At 56.6% G+C, this 15,152-nt stretch overlaps 1 protein-coding gene across 4 annotated transcripts in view; it reads left to right on the top strand.

Moving 5' to 3' along the window:
• CFAP99 (cilia and flagella associated protein 99) overlaps positions 1-15,152 on the top strand; it is a 41,482-nt gene that overhangs the window by 22,639 nt on the left and 3,691 nt on the right. For 2 of the 4 annotated variants that reach the window (XM_045056922.1, XM_045056923.1), the window contains exons 5-13: positions 1,030-1,142; positions 2,418-2,595; positions 4,226-4,306; positions 4,490-4,564; positions 5,467-5,538; positions 5,780-5,868; positions 6,390-6,594; positions 13,998-14,139; positions 14,329-14,480. In XM_045056922.1, coding sequence (XP_044912857.1) covers positions 1,030-1,142; positions 2,418-2,595; positions 4,226-4,306; positions 4,490-4,564; positions 5,467-5,538; positions 5,780-5,868; positions 6,390-6,594; positions 13,998-14,139; positions 14,329-14,480 — 1,107 coding nt within the window. The remainder of the gene's footprint in view (positions 1-1,029; positions 1,143-2,417; positions 2,596-4,225; positions 4,307-4,489; positions 4,565-5,466; positions 5,539-5,779; positions 5,869-6,389; positions 6,595-13,997; positions 14,140-14,328; positions 14,481-15,152) is intronic. The other 2 variants (XM_045056925.1, XM_045056924.1) reach the window with 2 other exon arrangements.

Genomic DNA, 15,152 nt, shown 5'->3' with positions numbered 1-15,152 from the left:
TGCTTTTAGGGACCCAGATGGAGGCATCATGTTTCCTGTGTCCACACAAAGCTCTCCTGGGGGCTCCAGCGTGTGGCCTCCCTGGTTTTCTGGGAGCCTGGTTTGAATGGTCTGTAGTGGTCCCCTTGACTAGACAAGGCCCTGCAAGCCCGGGTGTGGTTTCATCTGGGTGGACGCCCTCCTGCAGAACAGTCCCCCAGCAGGCCCCGGGCGTGGCTGCCCCTCGGAGGAGGGCTGGGGCGGGGGGTGCTGAGCTTCACCTCAGCTGTGCTGACAGCCACGTCCTGGGGCCACAGCCAGCCCCCTCTGCAGAAGCACACCTCCCTCTCCCCAAGGCAGCCAGCCTCCATGAGGAGCTAAACTGGACTGCCTTCTAGAACCAGATCTGTTAGACTTGAGGGCCAGGACTGGAAAACAGCCTGCAGGGCCCACGGCCGCTAGAAGTTCCTGCTGTGGCGGGGTCCGGGCCGTCCCAGGGAGAACATCCTCAGTCCCTTTCAGGGGCCGGGTGGGCAGGTCACTCCTGGGGCCCACCCACTGGCACTGTCCTGGGCAAGCAGGGGCAGACTGTACCTCTATTCCTGGAATTCCGGAGCCCATAGGGGATGCAGGCCGCTGTCCATCTGTCCCCACCAAGAACTCTCCAGAAGTGGGGTGTGGGCCTTCCAGGTCCTGGACAGGGAGCTCAGGCACAGGGTCCCCACCAGCAGGGACGTGCCCTGCTGGGCAGGGACACGCCCCAGGACCGGAGTGGGCTGCCCTGAACGCCCAGAGGCCATGAGCAGAAGCCAGCGTGGCCAGGGGCAGCGCCCTAGCAAAGGCACCCCAGCCCAGCGTGGGGGCAGGCGAGCAGGGCTCAGGGAGGGAGGGTCTTTCCCGAGGGGCCTGCTGCCCTGGCGTGGACAGTGGTTTCCTTGCCCCCTGCCCCCTGGGCACTGGCTTTCCTGTGAGGGTCACTGTGGGCTTCACCAGGTTGGGGAGGGGTTCTGGTCCCGAGGCCCCCCCCAATGGTTCCTACTTCTCCCTCAGTTCCTGGGGTTCTTCTTCAACCCCTTAAACCTGTGCTCATGGATCACAGACGAGTGGAGCCTCATCTACGAGACAGCCTATGTGCGAGAGAACTGGACCGGCCCCCTGATGAGGTGGGACAGGCCGGAGCCTCCCTGCACTCCACTCCCCGCAGCCACCCTCTTGTCCCTGCGCCCCATAACAGGCTCGGCCAAATCCCGGCTTCACCCGCGCAGGCCGGGACCCACGGGCAGAAGGACCAGCACTGTGGCCTGGCCCTGCCCTTGGCCTCCACGAGAGGCTACTGGGGTCAGGGTGAAGCTGGCCCTGCGGTGTTTCCCTTCTGATAGGGCTGGGGGAGCCGCCTGGTTTTCCTGGGGACAGACAGACTGTTTGGGCACAAGCACATCACTTTAGGTACCAGCAGTGTGCTGGAGAGCCAGAGGCCCAGGGGGAGGAGCCCTTCTGTGGGAGAGAAAACCACGGCCCTGAGGTGGAGGGGTGGCCCTGGAGCTGCCGTTTCCCTGGAAGAAAGCCCTCAGTCCCAGCCAGGCTGGATTCACTGCCCATCCCCAGGACTGCCACCAGGGCCCGGGCCCTCGGGGCCCAGAGAGCCACCTGTGGGGTCAGCCTGGCTCCAGGGTGCCCGCCACCCACCTCAGCACTGCCATATGCAGCCCCATCCCAGACCCGCCCTGCCCCTCTGGAAACCTCACCCCCCTCAGAAGTGCCCTTCCTTCCTCTGATGGCCGTGGCCCTCGAGCTGGGCCAGGAGCTATACAAACCACGCTGTCTGTCCTCAGGGGAACCCCACCGGCCAGGCTGCTGATGGGAACTGGGCCCGCCTGCGGTGTAGGGCACAGACCCCTGCTCCAGGGCACCGGCACCCCAAGGCTCCATCCTGCTCCCGTAGCCCCTTCCCCACCTGTCACCAGCAGCACAGCTCCAGGAACATTCCAGACATCTCCAGCTTCTCTGGGCCTCCTTGCACTGGGCCTTCCGCTCGGGCCCAGATTAGCTCTGCGTCCCTCCCGCTGCTGCTCCTCAGGCCCCTGGATTCCTGCCGCTGGGCCTCTCTGTCCCTGTCCTCCCAACTCCCCACGCAGCAGCATGGCTTGTGACCACAGTGCTGCTGGCCTTGTTTCCTCACCTGTCTGCGTGACTCAGGGCGCAGCTGGTAGAGTGCCCCGGGCATAGCTGGCCCTCAGTGGAGTGGCTGTTGCTTCCATTATCAGCCCGCACCCTAAGGTGGACCCAGGGTGTCTTGGGTCCTTTGGTTCCCCAGGGCCGTGCCCTCGTTGACCTTCTCCCGAAGGCCGTGCCCTAGTTGGCCTGCTTCTCCTGAGGGCGGTGCCCTGGTTGGCCTTAGGAAGTGGCCCTAAGTGGCTGCTCTTGCCTTTGCCTTCAAGATGGCAGCCGGAAGTCCAGAAGCTGATCAACCAGCTAGAGGAAGTGTTGGCCAATCAGTCCGTTGTTTCCAAGACCAAGGCCAAGGTCACAGAGCCCAAGGAGTTCAACCTGACTGTCCCCAGACCCCGCTCCATTCCAGTGCCTGAGCCAGTCCCTGTCGTGGCCAAATCCAAACCAGTAAGTGCAGACATTTGCAGTGAGCATGGCCCATCCAAGCTGGGAGAGTGGACTCTGTGAGCCAGGGGCAGGCTGGGCTCTTCCCAGGTGCACTGGACCAGACCAGGAGCGTTTGGTGACCCCACGTCTCTGTGGGGAAGCCCAGCTGACCTGGGGCCTGCCCAGTGAGTTCCTGTGCTCCACATCCTAAGGTCTGGTCAGCAGAGATGAAGTGAGGCTGTGGGGCCACAGGGCTCAAACCTGTCCGGACGTGGCATCTAGACCATGCTTGTAACCTGTTGTGACACAGGTCTCCCTCTCTATTAAATATCACATGTGTAGCTCACAGTATGCTCTTCAGTACTACTCAGGTCATGGGCAGGTGATAATGTCTGTCTGTGTGACCCCATCATGTGGACTTGTCCCCACCCCAGGGCCTTTGCACGCCTGTCCCATCTGCCTAGAGCCTCTTCCTCTCCTTCTCCCTCTCTCTCTCCCCACTTTGCTGACTTCTGCCAGTCAGGATGCTTTGTATTGTAGGTAACAGAAAAAGGCAGCTCAAGCTGGTGTAGACCATAGAGGACGGGCTGACTCTTGGCTGAGTAGGTTAGGCCTCAGGCAGAGTTTGATCAGAGTTCTAGCTGTGCTTCTGTGGGTCACCTTTATCTTTGGGCAAACTTCCTTCGTTGTAGCAACCCACCCAGGCCTTCCCCGTACTGTAAACCATCCAGGGCATGAGAGGACATCTAGGGCCAAGAATTCTGTGAGAGTACGATTAGACCAGCTCAGGCCAGCTCAGGCCGCACGCCTCCCCTCGAGCTGATCACCATGATTGGGGATGCTGTGTTCTGACTGATCCAAGGCTCTACCCCACACACTTGTGGTGGAGTCAGTTTCCCAGACCCAATCTGGTTTCCTCACAGAATTAAGGACCACGTGGAAGGGGGGTGGGGTGCCGGGGGTCCCAGCTCACCCCCACCACCTTCAGGTCTCATGGCAACCTCTCTGCCCAGAGAGGTTTTCCATGAGCCCTCGCCCGGGTCAGGTCCCTCGAGTATTCCAATGCTCCTTAGGCGCACAGGGCAGAGGGCAAGGAGTTAGGGTCTGGAGCTCAGGGGTTTCCAGGCTGTCCCTGCCCCACCCCCACGGACACTGCTCCCTCCAGGCTGGCGAGGGTCCCTGGGACGGGACCCTGTGGATGGCTCTCAGGCCACCCTGGCCTCTGCAGTATTCATGCTATGGCCCCGCCCCCTCCCTGACCCTCATTTTCTGGGGTCCATGACACCTTCCTGGACTCACTTTCCCCTCCACACCTCCCCTTCCATCCCCTGCCCACTCAGTGGTCCTCTGCCTGTTCCCCCAGTGTCTACTGGGCCTGGACCCCGTGCTTGGCCACCTCCCTTCTTGCTGCTGGCCTGCCGTCCTTCCTTTCCCTCCCCCGGATGGCCACCAGCACCCAGGGGATCCCGGTCAGAGCCCCGCAGCCTCCCTCCCAGCCCTGCTTCTGCTGGCACGGGCACCACGGTCCACCCTCCTGTCCCCGGCACCGCCCTCTCTTCACCCATATCCCACTGGCCACCAGCCTGGCCCTTCTACACACCCCGGACACCATAGCCGCTGACCGCAGGCTTTCCTCCGGCCACCCCACCAGGTCCCCAGGAGCACCTACCAGCCGCCCAAGGAGCAGCAGCTGCTGGAGACGACCAAGAGACACAATCGCTGGAAGGCGGAGGTGAGGACCCACCGACAAGCCCTGCCTTCCTAGACCCTCTGGGGGGTGTTCTGTGAGGAGGTGGGGGACGGGGGAGGGGGGCGGAGGAAGAGCGGGAAGCTGGTCTGTGCCTTCGTCCCTCCCGAGGCCCAAGGGCGCCGGGGGGTGGCCAGTGGGGCCAGAGCCAAGTGCTGCCTCTTGCAGGAGCTGCTGCTCAGGGCGAACATGGAGGAGATGCGATGCGCGGTGCCCAGGTCCCGCGGGGAGCCCCCGACGCAGGTAACACCCACCCTCCTCGCCCTGGGTCGGTCTTCACGGTGGCACTCTCCCACCACCACATGGAACCGTCCCTCCCTGCGCCCTTTGAGCGGTGACGCGATGAGCCCCTTCTTTAGCCTGTCCGGTCTCTGCTCCCCAAGCCCGGGCGGGGCGGCAGGTGCAGATGTACCTCCAGATCCGCATCCACGCATCCCTCTCTGGGTGTTCCCACATTTCCATGCCGAGCACTTACTGTTTCCGTAAGAAAAAAAAAAAAAAAGCCAAGGTAAGTTTGTCAATAAAGAAAAAGTAAAGGACGCAGGACAAGGAAGGCCTGTTCGTGGTGGGCGCTCTGTCCAGAGGAGTGGGCCTGCCCTGCCCTCCCCACTGTGGGCTCCCCCTACCGCCGGTGGCAGCAGGGCGAGGCAGCGGTGCCCTGGCCCCCACAAGCAGTTGGGGCAGGCGGGGCATGGCCCTGGGGGTGTGCTGGCTGAGTTCCAAGGGGGTGCTCGTCTACCCACCGCTCTGCACACTGGGGCTGTGGGGCCCCTCCTGGGAGCACCCCAGAGCAGCAGCAGGCAGGGAGCAACTTCCTAGCATCCAGGAAGCCAGTCGTGGAAGCCAATGCCAGGGAGCCACTCGGGGGACGGGCCCTGAACCCAGAGGTTCAAGCACCCCTGACCGGGAACTGTGGTCCCCAGGCCTGGCCGGCCCGACACCCAGGAAAGGCTGGGGAGGGCATGGGAGACAGAAGTGTTGTCGTGGGACCCGTGAGCAGGGGGTGGGCTGGGAACACTCGGGTGGGCAGCTGGAGTGAGGACAGGGGAGCGCGTTGGCCCTCCCGGGGGTGCTGGGCCCACCATTCCCCCAGGGTGCGTCCAAGGGCACCCAGTGGGCACAGGTGCTGGGCCTGATCCCCGCAGGACTCCCAGAAGACTCTGCAGCCCCGACTCCTGCCCCGCATCCTTAAGACTCCAAAGCTGACCTTCTACAAGGTGAGGGGTGTTCCTGACCGGCCAGGGTGGGCACGGGGTGCCTGGTCTAGTCCCCTCTCCCTGGACACTCACTTCCTGGCCAGGTCTGTGCCCAGGGGATCAGATGGCCAGAGCTGGAGGCCCTGAGGGAGGCCCCACCCTAGGGGCCGGGGGGCAAGTGTGGGGGGTAGGGGGGCACTTGCTGGCCCGACTCTCCCCCCCCAGCCACCAGACTGCAGCCGGCCCCTCCTGTCTCCTGCAGACCAACAACGTCCCTGTGAAGCTCAACACAGCTGCCATCCTGCGGGAAGGATCTCTATACCAGCGGCAGGTGGAGAAAGAGCTGGAGAGGTAGGCGGGCGGCTCCTCACCCTGTTCAGAGGAAGGGGTGCAGGGACGGCTCTCCTGGGAGAGGAGGAGGTTGCCAGCAGGGGGGAAGGCGGGGCCTGGTGGCTGTGGTGCTTTGGGGGTGCCACAGGCAGGCCAGCCTTAGGGTCACGGCTGCATCTGAAGAAGATGACCCGCTCAGTGAGGGAAACTGGGCAGAAGGCGGCTTAGCAGAAAGCTGGCCCAGCCCACACTTCTCTCAGGGTCACCTGCTCTTCAGAACCCCCTGAGGCCCCCCGCTGACCACCAGCACCCCGGTCCCCTGTGCTTACCCCATGAGTTGGGCTGTGGGTGGGGTTTGGGTGGCTGACCAGGTGGATGAGAGGATGGGGACAGGCGGACGGTGGGTGGGGACAGGCGGACAGTGGGTGGTGGCCCGCGATGGGTGAACGGCTCCCCATGCCTGTGAGGCCACCGCACTCCCAGGGAACCCGTGCACCCCCCCACGGCCAGCACAGGCCCCCACTCTTGTCCCCTCTCCCCAGGGTGGATAAGCTTGTGGACGGGGCCGGGGACTTCTCCGAGTTCCTCGAGTGGCAGAGGAAGGTGCAGGCGGAGGGCCGGGAGGAGCAGCTGGCCGCGAGCGAGTGCCACAGGCTGCAGGGGAAACTCAGCCACGAGGAGGCCATCCTGGCCCGGCAGCGCCTGGTGCAAGGGAACAAGGAGAAGGCTGACCAGAAGAAGGAGGAGGTGACGCAGCCTTGCGGGAGCAGCGGGAGTACCTGGGGGCCGGCTGGCGGGCTGTGGCAGCTCCTGTGGTCATGGCTTGTGGTCTGACCCCTAAGATCCACACGGTGGCTGTGGTTTCTCTTTCTGCACCTTCACGGGTTGGGGGCGGGGGTTGGAGGCTCTCTCAGTGGACAGCACTTCTGGTCCAGACTGCCCCCTGCCCCCACCAGGAGGGGCAGTGGGCCCACACATCCACACACGAAGGAGGATCTGAGGTTCTGGCGGAAACTTCTGGAAAGCCAACACATTTGCGTATGGCGTCCTCTCCCATAGGAGGGTCTGCAGGCATCTTCAGAAGCTTTAGACGTCTCAGTCCTGGCTCTGCCTCCTCCTAGGACGGGTGGCCTGGGTGGGGGACCCCAACCTGTGTTTCCCTGAAAGCCTGTTCTTTGCAGTGGCTCCCAAGTGGCCTGGGGTCCGCAGGCCTGACCTCGGTTCTGTCTGTCCCCAGATGTGTGCCCTTGGGGACTTGCATTGGGCAGGGGGAGGGGACCATGCTGGAAGTTCACTCGAAAATGCCCTTTGGATAACTTGTTTGTGTCTGTTTGTATTTGATGTTAGGGTTTGCTTTTCCTTCCTTCTTAGTGTCCTTTTTCACAAATAGGAAGTCAAAGCGATCTGAAAAATAGACTCAGAGAAGCGTCATTTCTTGTAAGTCCCTTGCCACCTCCCCACCTCAATTCTTATTTTCATTAACCTCTGGATCATCTTTCCTTAAAGCAAATACATACACTTGTGTACAAATCCTTCCTTCCTCCCTTGTCCCTTACATAAAATGCCACGCCCTGCTTTGTCTGCGATGGGAAACACAGGGCCAGTTTTCCGTGTTTGTGGAGAGAGGTTTTCAAGGTAAGCTTCTAGAGGGGACATCGCTAAGCCCCGAAGTTAACTGAGAGCGGGGCTCGGTCCCCGCTGTTGGGCACGCGGTTTCCTCACCTTCCGCGGGCAGCGTGCGCAGACCCCGGCAGAGTGTGCCGTGCTGAACTCAGAAATGTTCGCTCGTCTTGTAGGTGAGAAACAGTATCCCGGCAAGTTCTGATTTGCATTTCATTGATTATGTATGACTTTGAGCGTGTTGCCATATATCTAAGAGCCATCTCTGTATCTCTTTCTGTGAACAACCTCTTCGTGCCTTTTGTCCGTTTTCTCGCAGTTCTACTGCGGCACGATGGACGAGTGAAACTCGTGTCTGTTGAAGGTCTGTCACAGGACGTTCGGATACACGTCCCATCATGACATGATTGTCACAATCGAGCAAATTGCTGTATCCGTCCCCTCCCGCAGCCACCTCCTCTGCGTGTGGCAGGGACACTGGAGATCTCTCTTAGCAAATTTCATGTACACGTTCTTATGAACCGCAGTCCCCACCCTGTACATTAGGTCTCTGGAACGTACCCATCTTCTAACAGACCTCGCGCACTTGGACCATGCCCACGGCTCTGGTCTCTGCGACCACAATGTGGACCTTGTTAGATTCCACACATAAGTGAGATCCTACAGCAACTGTCCTGTGCCAGGTTTATCTCACTTAACATAACATGTTCCCGGTTTACCCATGTTTTTGCAAATGGCAGGACTTCCTTCTTTTTTAAGGCTGCAGAGTGTTCTCGTATTCGTCTCTGAAGGGACAATTAGGTTGTTGCCATGTCTTGGCTATTGTGAATGATGCTGCAGTGAACATGGGGGGTGCAGATATCTCCTCAAAACAGTGGTTTTATTTCCTTTGAATCTATATCAGAAGTGATACTTCTGGGTTCTAATTTTATTTTTATTTATTTATTTACTTATTTTTATTTTTTTGTCCTTATTTTATTTTATTTTTATTTTTTAAAATTTACATACAAATTAGTTAGCATATAGTGCAACAATGATTTCAGGAGTAGATTCCTTAGTGCCCCTTACCCATTTAGCCCATTCCCCCCTCCCACAACCCCTCCAATAACCCTCAGTTTGTTCTCCATATTTATGAGTCTCTCCTGTTTTGTCCCTCTCCCTGTTTTTATATTATTTTTATTTCCCTTCCCTTATGGTCATCTGTTTTGTCTCTTAAATTCCTCATATGAGTGAAGTCAGATGATTTTTGTTTTTCTCTGACTGATTAATTTCACTTAACGTAATACCCTCCAGTTCCATCCACGTAGTTGCAAATGACAAGATTTCATTCTTTTTGATTGCCGAGTAATACTCCATTGTATATATATACACCACATTTTCTTTATCCATTCATCCATCGATTGACATTTGGGCTCTTTCCATACTTTGGCTATTGTCAATAGTGCTGCTATGAACATGGGGGTGCATGTGTCCCTTCGAAACGGCACACCTGTATCGCTTGGATAAATGCCTAGTAGTGCAATTGCTGGGTCGTAGGGTAGTTCTGTTTTTAGTTTTTTGAGGAACCTCCATACTGCTTTCCAGAGTGGCTGCACCAGCTTGCATTTCCACCAACAATGCAAAAGGGATCTTCTTTCTCCGCATCCTGGCCAACATCTGTTGTTGCCTGAGTTGTGAATGTTAGCCATTCTGACAGGTGTAAGGTGGTATCTCATTGTGGCTTTGATTTGTATTTCCCTGATGATGAGTGATGTTGAGCATTTTTTCATGTGTCGGTTGGTTCTGGGTTCTAATTTTAAAACTGGTAGTTCTGGGGTACCTGGCTGGCTTAGCTCGTAGAGCATGTGACTCTTGATTTGAAGGTCCTGAGTTGGAACCCCACGTTGGGTGCAAAGATTACTTTTTAAAAACTGGTAATTCTATTTTTAATTTTTTCAGAAAAAAATAAAATACTTTTTTCCACAATGGCTGCACCAATTTACATTCCCACCAACGGTGCACAGAATTCCCTTTTCTCCACATCCTCACCAGCACTTGCTATCTTTTGACTTTTTTATGATAGCCATCCCAACAGGGGTGAGGTGGTATCTCATTGTGGTTTTGATTTGCATTTCCCTGATGATGAGTGGTTATGAGCATCTTTTCATGTGTCTGTTGGCACATGGAAAATGTCTGTTTATCATCTTTGGAAAATGTCTGTTCAGGTCCTTTGCCCATTTTTTGGTCAGGTTATTTGGCTTTTTTGTTGTTTGTTTTTTGTTTTGTTTTGTTTCGTTTTTTTGCTATTGAGTTGTAGGAGTACCTTATATGTTTTGGGTATTAACCCCTTATCAGATACATAGTTTGCAAATGATTTCTTCCATTCCATAGGTTGCCTTTTCATTTTGTTGGTTGTTTCCTTTGCTGTGCAGAAACCTTTTAGTTTGATGTGGTCCCAGTAGTTCATTTTTGTTCTTCTTGCCTGTGCTTTTGATGTCAAATCCAAAAAAAAAAAAAAAAAGAAAAAAGAAAAAAAAAAGCTAAAGCCAATATGAGGGAGTTGTCTCCCGTCTTCTTCTAGGAATTTGTGATTTCAGGTCTTGTGTTTAAGTCTCTAATCCACTTTGAATTGATTTTTGTGTGTGGTGTAAAATAAGGGTCTAATTTCATTCTTGTGCGTGTGGACGTCTGGGTTTGCCAGCACCGTTTGTTGAAGACGCAGTCCCTCCCCTGCTGAGTGGTCTCGGTGCCTTTGCCAAAGATCAGTTGAACATTTTCTAACAAGCTCTTAGCCTTCATTTCTTTGGTTTTGAAGAGTTCTTTACACAGTAGGGACAGTGACTTTTCATGATACAATGCAGATATTTCCTCCCAATCTGTCACTTGGCTTTGCTTGTGTGTTTTACCATGCAGACTAATCAATGTTTCCTTTTACTGTGCCTGGACTTTGAAGAGTGAGGAGAAAGGTTTTTCCCGTATCTGTGTTATAGAGCAATGTGCCTAGGTGTCCTCTAGTATTTATATTTCATTTTTACGTCTGGATCTCTAATCTGTGCCCAGTTTATGCTCATACGTGGTCTGAGGTCTGGATCGACTTCCATGACCACCCACCTGGGGCTCCCAATCCATGAATGCAGTAAGTCTCTCCGTTTATTTCAGTCCTTTATTTCTTTCATCTGTGTTGTATAGTGTTTCGTTTTTAGCATTCAAGTCCTGTTCGTGTTCTGTTAGATTTGTGCCTAAGTGTTTCTTTTATTATTTTTGAGTAATTGTAAGTGGTGTTATATTTTTAATTCTGATGTCCATGTATCCGATGCTAGTATACTAAAGCGTAATTGACTTTTGTGTGTTGATCATCTATCTCAGGACCTTGCTGAACCACCTTATAATTTTTCTAGGACAAACAAGGCATTTTGTCGTAGAGCCTTTGTAATTTTCTATGTAGACAATCATGTCATCTGTAAAGAACAGTTTATTTCTTAACTTCTGACCTACATTCCTGTCATTTGCTCCTCTAGCCTATTGCACTGGCTAGAACTTTCCAGTGCTGTGTTGAATAAGAAAGAGCCTACAGGGGTGCCTGGGTGGCTCAGGTGGTTAAGCGTCTGACTTTGGCTCAGGTCATGAGCTCACGGTTTGTGGGTTCGAGCCCCTTGTCGGGCTCTTTGCTAACAACTTCTGATCCTCTGTCCCATCCTGCCCCCCTGCCCTTTGCATGTCTTACGTGTGGGGGATGCTGAGGAGGTGGGTACCACAAAGACGCTGGCAAGGCCTGAGGTGGCAGAGCTGGTCTGGGCAGATGGCACTCACAGTGCAGTGTGTCCCCCCCAAGCCTAGGCCTTCTCCGTGGTCCTGTGCTTCCCTCACACCTGCCCCCCGCCCCGGTTCCGTGCACATTTATGGAGAGCCAGGAGACGCTGCCTCTTCCCCTCCCTCCCCGCTTCTCCACTGGCCCTGAGCTGTGTCTGTGCTGTCCCCGAGGTGCAGCTGGGCAGGGGCCCTGGGACCCAGCAGGGCAGGCCTCCTCACCCACGGCGGTGGTTCATGGTTTGTTCTTTCTTTGCCCCTAGTCAGCTCACTTGAGATAAGACCCCTTGCAGATTTTGGCCGCCTACCTCTTTTCACCTGTATTTCCACATAAGTATCTTCCCACTTATTACCAAGGTTTCGAAGGTACTTTTAACAATAAACTTTTTGCTTCGGAGCAGTTTAAAGAGTTACAGAAAAGTTGCAAAGACGGTGCAGAGAGTTCCCGTTTCCTACCACCCAGCCGCCTCTGCTGGTGACGCCTTACGTCCCCACGCTGGCTTTGGGCCGCCACAGGGAGGCACCGCAGGCCTGACCAAGTTGTGGAGGCCACAGGTCCAAGGTTGAGGAGGGTGTGAGCTGGGCCATGCTCTCTGCTAAGCTCCCTGGGGAGGACCCTTCCTTGCCTCTTCCAGCTTCTGGAGACCCCAGAAACTCCTTGTCTGTGGCAGCCCCACCCCAGACTCTGTCTCCGTCCTCACATAGCCATGCGTCCGCGTCTCTCTGCGTCCCTCTCTTCTTATGGACACTTGTCATTGGACTTAGGGCCCGCTCTAAACCCAGGATGATCGCATCCTGAGATCCTCACTTAATTGGATGTGAGATCACATTCTGAGGTTCCAGGTAGACGTGAATTTGGGGGAGATGCTACCCACTACACCGCGGTATATTTGTCACAGCCAAGAAGCCAACGCTGCTACGTGACTTACTCGAACTCCACACTTTGCTTAGATTTCATCACATTTTCTCCCTTCGAAGGCCCTTTTCCTGTCCCCGGACTCCACATCACATTTAACGGTCATGCCTCAGACTCTTCTTGGCTGTGGCAGTTTCTCAGACTTTCCTCGTTTTTGGTGACCCTGACAGTTTCAAGGAGAGCGGGTCAGGTGTCCTGTTGGATGCCCCTCAGCTGGGGCGTGTCCGATGTTCCTCTCATGGTTAGATTGGGGTTGGGGTTTGGGGAGGAGGACCATCACAGCCTGTCAAGGGCACCTGCTGTCAACCAGCTCTTCACTGTGATGTTGACCTTGACCCCTTGGCCGAGGTCGTGCCTGGCTTTCTCTGCTGCAGTTAGTGTCCCCTTTCCATGTAGCACCGTGCAGAAGGGGATCTCTAGGCAAAGCCTGCAGCCGGGGACGGCGGGGGGGTGGGGGGCGACTACTGAGAATTCTGCTGCACAGGGGACTTCTCTCTTCTCCCCCACTTTCTTGAATTCATTCCATCAACTCTTTCAGTGTGGACCCATGCATATTTATTCTACACTTTGTGTTATCAAAAGCGTTACTCCGTTGCAAGCTTTGGCCTTTGGGAGCCCCTTCAGGTTGACCTCCTGCGTCCCTCTGACTGCCCTGTGTCCTTCCTTACTTTGGGACACTAGAAGATGCACCGGGCTCACCTGGTGGTTTCCCTGTCCCGGCCCTAAAATAAGCTATTTCTCTGAGAGCCCTGGTTCCCTTTCTTAGAACCTGGGGCAAAACTGGACGAATCAAAAAGGATGGTCGAGAGGCATTTTTGATATACGCCAGCAAATTGTTTTACAAAAGGATTACTTGGTGCCCAGTGTCTAAAGCTGAAGTCCTGAAAAAATAAAAAAAATTAAAAAAATAAATAAAGCTGAAGTCCAAGCGGCCTGCAAGCTGGTTCTCCACCGACGGTGCAGCTGTAGATGAGCCCCCACTGCACAGACTGCCGGGGGCTGGGGGTCCCCGAGCCCCTGGCCACCCCGGGCCAGCGACAGAAGGCGTAAACCCCACACTGCGTTTTAGTATCTGGAGGACTGAAACCGTGATTCCGAATCGTTCACAATAGTGCCAGACTGGAAGCACTCTGAATGTCCCTCCACAGTAGAATGGATGAAAGCGTTGTGATAAACCCCAAAACGTACAGCCACAAAAATAAGCCACCTACAGTCCAGGGGATAACGTGTACGAGGCTAATGAACGCAGCGCAGAGCCACAGAGGCAAGAGGCAACCAGACACACGGGAGGATGCCAGTCACGCGTGACAAAGCGGCAAAACCACACCCTGTCCTGTTGTTTAAGACTCTGACCTTCTAATAGTAAAGATCACATTCACGTTTAAAAAAAAAAGAAAAAAAAAGACTCTGACCTTTTGAAACAGCACGGGAAAGAAGAGTGGGGTGACCAGCAGGACGTGCCTGGGGGCTCATGTGACAGGGACCCTGAGGCTGGCACATCCTGGGCTCCACATGGCTTCAAAGCATTGAGCGCCCTCCTCTCTCGGCTGGAGTCCGGGGGGCTGGGGAGAGGCTTCAGGGCAGACCCAGCGGCTCGGACTTGGTTTCCCCAGAACCACAGTGGAGGAAGGGGGGGACACGAGGTGGAACTTCCCCAGTAGGCCTGACCTCCAGGGGACTCCCGGGAGCTGCTGAGCTCAGATCTGGGCTCCGGGGTGATGCAGGGTCACCTCATGCTGCTCCTGGGGCTGGGGGCAGCCCGGGGCAATGGGCCTGCTCCAGGGGGGACCCTGCGGCTCTGACCACGGTGGGTCGGTTGTGTGAGCAGACGGCGGAGCTGATGCAGCAGTGTGCTGAGAGGCGCCTCCAGGAGGAAAGGTCCATGAAGGAGCTGGTGCGGCGGGTGGCGGAGGTGCAGAAGAACGTGAAGGTGGCACAGACGAAGCTCCTGAGGGGCCGGCAGCAGATAGGTAGGGCGGGGGGTGGCCAGGAACCACGAGGCCGCGCCCAGCTTTGCTCCCCCCACCCCGGCTCGCTCCCCCGGCTGATCTCCTGCCCTAAGTGAGCTGCTGCGGTTGCCGAGAGCCCAGTGCCCTGGAGGGAGGGCCAGGGTTGGGCAGGGCACCCTGCGGCCCCTCAGCACCCCCTTGCCCCTCAAGTCCAGGAGGTGATAGAGGAGAGCCGGGAGCTGCTGCAGCGCAGCGCAGAGGCCGCGGGGGAGGAGCAGAAGCGGCGCCGTGAGCTTATCTCTCAGCTGCGAGCCCTGGAGACACAGCCGGTGCGCCAGGGCAAGCTCGTGGACCTGACCCAGGTGAGGACCCGGCCCCACTGGGGGAAGCCTCCCCAAGTCTTGCTGTGCCTGGCGTGGCCACGGGAGACCACGTTCAGCATGCCCACCGGGACCAAAGGAGGTCCGGCACCACCCGGGATCCAGCCGGCACGAGTGGCGTGCCCGACCATGGGCACCACACCTGCCCTGCCGGAGGCCCGGGATCGGCCCAAGAGTTCACAGTCAAGTCAGGGAGACCTCTGTGACCTCTGGGGACAGGAGGCCAGGGTTGCTGGGAGTGGGCCAGGTGGCCTTCATGTTGAAGGAGGTCCCGGGACCCCCCCAGGCCCAGGTGGGAAGGGCAGTGTAGGGAGAGCGCAGGTGTGCAAAGGCCGGATGAGTGGAGGCTGAGAGGAGAGAGCAGGTGCCTGGAGCCCCGTGTGAGCGGCACCCTGAGAGGCCAGGCTGGCATCTGCTGAGGTGGGAGCAGGCCTGCAGGGCCCCGGGAGCTGGTGTGGGAGCCTGGCCTGATCCCAGGGGATGTGGGAAGTTCACAGGGCATTCTGCACAGGCCCCCCGGGTCCTGACTCAGGGAGACAGGGCTGAGTTCCGTTTGGGCCCTACCTCAGTAGAGGGGCCTACAGGGCACCCAGCTGACATGTGTGGTCCCTGGAGGGAGGCCAAGCCTGGGGAGGCCCAATGGCAGGGATGCTG

The sequence above is a fragment of the Felis catus genome, chromosome B1 (genome assembly GCF_018350175.1).
Source record: "Felis catus isolate Fca126 chromosome B1, F.catus_Fca126_mat1.0, whole genome shotgun sequence".
NCBI classification, from domain to species: Eukaryota; Metazoa; Chordata; class Mammalia; order Carnivora; family Felidae; genus Felis; species Felis catus.
This window is presented reverse-complemented; position numbering and strand designations above follow the sequence as displayed.